Genomic DNA, 7,110 nt, shown 5'->3' on the forward strand with positions numbered 1-7,110 from the left:
GTTTACTTTACTTTACTTTACTTTACTTTACTTTACTTTACTTTACTTTACTTTACTTTACTTTACTTTACTTTACTATACTTTACTTTACTTTACTTTACTTTACTTTACTTTAATAAACCAGGCTTGATGACGTATGCAGCCTGCATATGCGACCTTAAGAGGCTGCAGCTTTCAGATTGAGGAACGGCCGCTGGCTCTATACTTCGCCCCTCCCAAAATTTGACAAAGTGAAACTTACTGCATTTCATGGCATGCTCTATTCAGTGCAAGAATACATATCTTCTCATTGGTGGAAGGCTGAAGACGGAAACATCACTGAAGATATAAGAAACTAAAAAGAGCAACACAGAAGTTTTTGCTGCCTTTTTGTCTGGTAAGTAAAATCATTTGATACGTAACGTTAATATAGTTCATTTGATCAAGAAAATACATGTAACATGTAAACATGTAAGCGTCGACGTCACAGCATTATTGTCACAACATTAGCTGGAGGCAGTTGTTGCCCATTAGCTTTGTCAAAAAGCCCCTGATCTTTTAATAATTAGTTCACAGATTTAATCGATTTTATTATTATTACTTCTAGTTTGTTTTATTAATAGGTACACACATGCAGTCTGTTTGCGGTAGGTCAGCGCTTATTTTACGCGTGATTTATTACGTTAAAAACAGCTGTGAAACTCAACGTGTGTCGAGTTGTTTAACAGTTTATCTGAACTTCCTGGCTTGCAGGTGGCAATTAGTGATGAGCGAGTCACCCGAAACTCGGATCATTTAACCCGATCCCTAAAATGACTCGAGAACCATGAGTCCTTAGTGACCATTAACCCGAGTCAGTTGAGTCCTCTCAGATTTTGCATTAAAAATGAGAAATTGTATCAAACACAAAGCTCTTCAAATCTTTACAACAGAATTACAACAAATAACTCTACATAAGCTGCCATAGGTTCTATAACTTGCAACAACGAGTTAATTTACATCACCAAATGTCGACTGGGGGTACCGAGTGAACCAAAAGCTGCTATTCCGGATCATTATTTCTTGCAGCTCCGAGTCCGAGTACAAAGGGATGCGTGCGCGTGACAATGAGTTGGTCGGCGGCTCGGGGATTCACACAGAGAGTGACTCAACTCATGGAGCTTGAATCCTGGGCTAGGAGAAACAAGCCTTGCTCGTGTTGTTAACCCACTGACTCATGTAGGCTAATCTGTTGAAATATTTGACTGGCACAATGTTTTGGGTAGAAGCTGCAAATGTTTAACATTTTTAAATACGAGGACTGCTGCAGCAGTGCTGCTGGAAAGATCCGCCACCGACGGACGTACACGGCTCCTCTTGTTGACTGAGTCACTCAGAGTGACGTGAGTGGTTCACTCACAGGACCCGTGCAGGAGCGGGCGAGCGGCTCTGTCTGGGACTCACTCACAAGATTAACCGAAGCCTATCGTGGATCTTTTAAGTCAATCTGAAACAGGACACGTTCCTCTCACGTCCTAGTCAACCAAGCCTGACATCTTCTAAATGTGGTGTTGATATATTTGTCGTTATGAAATTAAACTAAACACACCAAACTTTTACAATTATGTTATTGATAATGTTACCACAGGCATGCATGTTTTTTACGACTTCCTCAGGTCACATAAGCCCTTTTTTGTGAGCAGAGGAGTCATAAACTCGTAGCTGCACGCGTGATCCGAGTTGCTTGGTTGGCATTAGTATGACTTAGCGATTGGAATTGGGAGATTTTGACCAAGTGACTCAAGTGACTCGAGTGACTCGCACAACCCGGATCATATTAGTGAGTGACTCAGAATAACCCGAATCCTTAAAAAGATCCGGGTTGACCATCACTAGTGGCAATAGGCTTGTGCGACTTCATGCGACAGCCGGATGACGTCAAAGTTCCGCGAGAGCGAATTTAAAGCAAACTCCTCCGTTTGATTTCGCAAATAGCTCTCGCGGTACTTTGACGTCATACGGCTGTATAAGGTTGTAAATGTGTAATTTTGAAAGTAATTATTTAGTATTCAATTCAGTTCAATTCAACTTGATTTGTATAACGCTTTTCACAACTTTTCCTTGCAAATTTAATATAAAAAGCACAATTTCCATAGAAACCAAATCTTTATAGCTTAAATACACATAAATGTATTCTCTTCTTAAACATTTTTATTTCCAGAAATTTACAGCAATGGGCACCAATCTGTCTGCTCTAAAAGAGCGTGGCTACACATTAGTGAGTGAAGAAAAGAATAAGATCCTGGTGAAAAATGAAGGTGGCGACCAGTTTGTCATTAAAAAGTTGAGTGCTAACCAGGTAAGTTAGACAGTTTGATTATAATGAGATTTGAGAGTTAAAATCATTATAAATGAAACATGATTATACTTAGATTTGAGAGTTTGTTTCTGTTTTTAGGATGAATTACTGTTTCTCCTCAACCTCAGTCATCCACACATCGTCCATCATGAGGAATTCATCACAGGTTGTCGATCGAAAAATTCCAAATTCATACTGTTCATCTCTCAGGGCTGAATTAGATTCTCACTTTTTATCATATTTAAACTGTAATTAATCTGCTTTCAGATTCTGACTGTTTGTATCTTGTAATGGAGCACTGCGAAGGTGGAGATCTTGCTCAGAAAATCAACAACAAAAAGGAGGGAACCGTTAAATTTTCTGAGAATGAGGCATGTCTGTCTTTATTGCTAAAACATCCATTAGCACAGGCATTGTAAATTCTGCTCCTGGTTTTTAGTCATTTTACTTCCAATCGAGCGCACGTGTAAAATCTAAGTATTGTCTTTGACTAAGTGGAACTTGCTGTTGACCCTCCAAGAGCAGAATTGAGCAGTTGTGACACTTTAAAAGAAAGTTGGTTCAACTTAAAAAAGGAAGTTACTTGAAAATTTTGAGTTAATTCAAATTAAAAATATTAGTTGACACAACAATTTTTGACTCAACTAATATTTTTAACTCAATTTTAAGGCAACCACATAACTTACAAAACTTTTTTAAGTTGAACCAACAAATCTTTATTAAAGTGCACTGTAAAAAGTGAAAAGTTGGATCAATTTTACTTTCGTTTCACTTTAGATAAAAATTTTTATATGAAAAACTTCACTTTTTACAGTATATATTACAGCAAAGCAAAAATGTGTGAAAGTATTTATTCCTCAAATCCTCATATGTTTGTCACAGTGTTTTTTTCTCTGGTATGCAGTTAGTTGTTATATGTAGACAAATTACTCCAAATAATTCAATATCAAATGTTGCATTTGAAACAAAATAAAATGTAAATTCACATTTTACTGATTTACAGATTCTGGAATGGATTGTGAGTACCTGCATAGCTTTGAAACACCTGCATGATCAACAGCTTATGCATAAAAACCTGCAGCCTGAGGTAAAGATTTAATTCATTTGATCTATACATTGCAAATTTTTATGTGGCAAAAGTTTATCAGTGTACTGTATATGCATAAAAAGCATGTATAAAATGTATACTCAGAGCACTTTTTAAAAATGCTTTCACTCATTACAAGCATCTCCAACTTATATTTGGTTTTCTAATACAGAGCATATTATTCACCACATTCGGGACCATCCGTCTTGGCGAGTTTGATGCGATTCGTCAACGGTATTGTTTGCTTCTTTGACTCAAGCTGTTTTACCTGGATTAAAAATTTTGCACTGCATTTCATTATGTTTTAGCATTAGAGGTCTATTAACTAAATTGTAAAAGTACTGGTAGAAAATAAACAGTACATTCCCTGTATTTTTACCATGTGTATCATTTCATTTTTTTATTTTTTTTGTGCTGTATCTATTAGGTCCACAGAAGAGCAAACAGCAGAAAATAAACCCTCATATGTTCCACCAGAGATTCTGAAGGGTGAACCTTATGAAGAGAAAACGTAATAAAATATCAACAAACAGTGATGAGATATATATATATATATATATATATATATATATATATATATATATATATATATATATATATTCTTTAGCAAGGAAACAGAGAAAAAATAAATTACTGAATCTAAATATGAGAGCTTTTATAATAATAAAATAATAATCACTTTCACAGTGAAATATGGAGGTTGGGATGTGTCCTCTACGAGCTGTGCATGCTCAAGAGTCCGGTGAGATTTTACTTTTATCAGATTGAAGCTGAGTCAACAGGTTTAAAGCTCATGTTCTAAAATATAATGTACAATACCAATGCAGTACTGAGTAAAAATGATCACTTTTTTGATAGTCTATTTTAGACAAACTGACTATAAAAACGTTTCAACTACATGTCAACTAACTCTCAATAATTTGCATCTACATTCCACCATGGCACCACCTGGTTAATATTTCACGTGAAAACATTATAGCAACTAATATTTTAGTATGTACTATTTTGTTTGAACCTATTGATAAATAAATTATTTTAATTGATCATCTAATTTTGTACCCATTTAGTTTCCTGGAATACTTTCAGTTGAGAATGTTCAAAAGATACTCACATCCTCCTATGAAGCTCTTCCTTTGACCTTCTCCGAGGATCTTCGTCAGCTGGTAAATGACACACTTCAGGCCAATCCATCGAGCCGTCCGTCTGTCAGCGAGATCTTGACCAGACCTTTTATCATTAATCATCTTTGTGAAAAGGTGAACTACTTAATCAAAATATTCATACCCTACTGAAAAATCCAGCTAAGAACAGCATAAGCTGGTGTCTGGTTTTAGCTGGTTTAAGGTGGCAGTAGTTTAAGCTGGTCCTCCCAGCATTGGAAAGCTGGTCAAGCTGGTGTTTGAGCTGGTCTTCCAGCCTGACCAGCTAAATCCAGCTAGACCAGCTTAAAAAGTGACCAAAACACAGTTAGACCAGCTTGCTACACCATCAAAACAAGCTTAAATCACGCTGGGAGACCAGCTAAACCCAGCTTGCCAGCTTATGCTGGCCTTAGCTGGATTTTTTTTTGTAGGGTATGGCACTTGTTTCTAAACAAAATAATAAAAAGCACTGAAAAAATGTGTCTTTTTTATTTTCAGAACAAGCAAACTATTAAGAGCCTTTATAGGACACTAGAGGAATTGAGAGCCCTGGCTGATGGTTTGGAAAGAGTCCATTTCAACACAACTGTAGGTAGTCTCACAGGAGGTGTAATGGGATTGGCTGGAGGAATCACGTCTGTGGTGGGACTTATTCTCTCTCCGTTCACTCTCGGAGCGTCTCTGATAGTAACAGGAGTGGGAATCGGCACGGCGGTAGCTGGAGGAATAACAGCTGGTGCCAGCAACATAACAAACATGGTTAACCAACGCACAAACCGGCAAAAGATAAAAATGCTCATAAAAGAGTTCCAAGAAAAAATTACCTCCACAGTTTGCTCCATTCAACACATCCAAATAGCCGTGGAAACTTTAGATAGACAGTTTTCCACAACCGATTGCGCGTTTTCTAACGCACAATCTGGGGCAAAGGCTGGAGCTCGACTTGGGCGAGGACTTGGAGGAATTCCAGAGATGCTCCGTCTAATTGAAGTTGTCAATTTTGGAAAGGTTGCAGCTCAGGCCGCAAGAGCCATTCGCGTGGCAGAAGCAGCTACAGGAATTTTGTCTGCACTTTTTGTAGCTGTTGATATTTTCTTTGTGTTTCTGGACTCGAGAGAAATCCACAACATCCGCCAAGATTGTGCTTTAAGAGCGAGTCGACAAGAATCAGGATCCACCAGCAACCAAAGCAGCGATCTGTCTGATCAGACATCAATTAACAGTGAAACAACAGATCTACTGCCTTCAGATACTCAACAAGCAGAAGATCTAAAGTCTGAGACCATGAAATTCGTAACGAAAATAAAGGAGACGACAGAGGAGCTTCAGGGGATTCTGGATACACTGCAAGACGCAATTCACCCAGCGTTTGAGATGCCTGATAACTAAAAATTGCTCAGTAAGCTCAGTGTTCTTGATTTATATATTTATTAGTCATAGTAATGTTTAGGCATCAGTTTATTCTGGGTTTCCATGATAAAATATCTAAATCAGTATTGCTAATCTCAATAATGATCAAGGAAAATGTTGAGAAGCAATAAAGGAAGCATTGTAGCTTGCTGTACTCTCAATTAATCACGTCAAGAATGGGACTTCTTGTCTTTATCTCCTTAATATTTTGGAAATAGAAAACATAAGCATATTTTCCTGTTTTTTCTGTATGTGAATGGCTGCTTAATGTAATTTTCTCTCCCTTGTACTTAAATAAATGTATTGCTACAATCCAAACATTTGTATTTTCTTTTGATTCAATTTACTACATTTTACCAGGCCTATTTTACATTTAGTGCCTAGTTAAAACATTATTTGTTTTTATCATTACATAAATGTATCCCCTCTGCCTGTCTCTTGCTCGGTTCTGGGCCGGGGTGATAAAAAATATGCTTATGTAGCAGTTTAGCCAGTTGCTGTGAACATTAAGATATGACATAAAATTAAGCCAATCAGCATCTCAAACGAGCCACAGATTGGACTGTAGGGGCTGAATAAAGCAAACAATTATCTCATCAGTAAAGTTTTAATAGATGACAACTGTAATCAAGGTACAGTAAAGATTATTATAATGTTGACCATGAGTCAAAACAAACTGTGTATGTGCACTGATGGATCACATTTCGCCAAGTGCAACATCTAACAACATTCCAATCAGGGACAAGTTCCCAATTTAAGTCTAGTTTAGGCTTACAATCAGGGTTACATATCATTCAGAAAGTATTTAGATCACCTTTACTCAGTTTCTTGGGTTGCAGCCTGATACTACAAACAAATAAATTCATGATGTTTCTTATTGAACCACACTTAATTTCGTATCCCATAATGACAAAGTGAAAAACACATTTTAGAAATATTTAGATTTATTAAAAAGAAGAAAAAAAACTCAAAACTTATCACATTTACAGACCTTGTAAAAAGAAAGTTGTACACTTGTTTAATCTCCATCCATATTTATTTTTCAATCTATTTTATTAAGATAGAAACAGAAAATACAGGGAATATTTACAACAAAATTTTAAATTACATTTTTAGGACTAAATCTCTTCTTTAAAAACACATCTTGAGTGTTT

The 7,110-nt window shown here is 36.6% G+C and overlaps 1 protein-coding gene across 1 annotated transcript; it reads left to right on the top strand.

Annotated features, from left to right (window-relative positions):
* Positions 1-230: 230 nt before the first annotated feature.
* On the top strand, positions 231-6,284 carry LOC135778070 (uncharacterized). Its single transcript, XM_065288477.2, has 10 exons — positions 231-376; positions 2,180-2,317; positions 2,417-2,483; positions 2,585-2,688; positions 3,321-3,404; positions 3,577-3,638; positions 3,832-3,915; positions 4,092-4,146; positions 4,472-4,660; positions 5,045-6,284. The coding sequence occupies exons 2-10, from the start codon at positions 2,192-2,194 to the stop codon at positions 5,933-5,935; spliced, it is 1,662 nt and encodes a 553-aa protein (XP_065144549.2). The 5' UTR covers positions 231-376; positions 2,180-2,191; the 3' UTR covers positions 5,936-6,284.
* Positions 6,285-7,110: the final 826 nt, after the last annotated feature.

This window comes from Paramisgurnus dabryanus, chromosome 17, assembly GCF_030506205.2.
Source record: "Paramisgurnus dabryanus chromosome 17, PD_genome_1.1, whole genome shotgun sequence".
Lineage (NCBI taxonomy): Eukaryota > Metazoa > Chordata > Actinopteri > Cypriniformes > Cobitidae > Paramisgurnus > Paramisgurnus dabryanus.

Bases quoted from the DNA above. Each gene is read 5' to 3' on its own strand.
- LOC135778070 (XM_065288477.2), top strand. From the start codon at position 2,192: ATGGGCACCAATCTGTCTGCTCTAAAAGAGCGTGGCTACACATTAGTG. The intron at 2,689-3,320 runs GCATGTCTGTCT...ACTGATTTACAG, and splicing joins TTAAATTTTCTGAGAATGAG to ATTCTGGAATGGATTGTGAG. The intron at 3,639-3,831 runs GTATTGTTTGCT...TGTATCTATTAG, and splicing joins TTTGATGCGATTCGTCAACG to GTCCACAGAAGAGCAAACAG.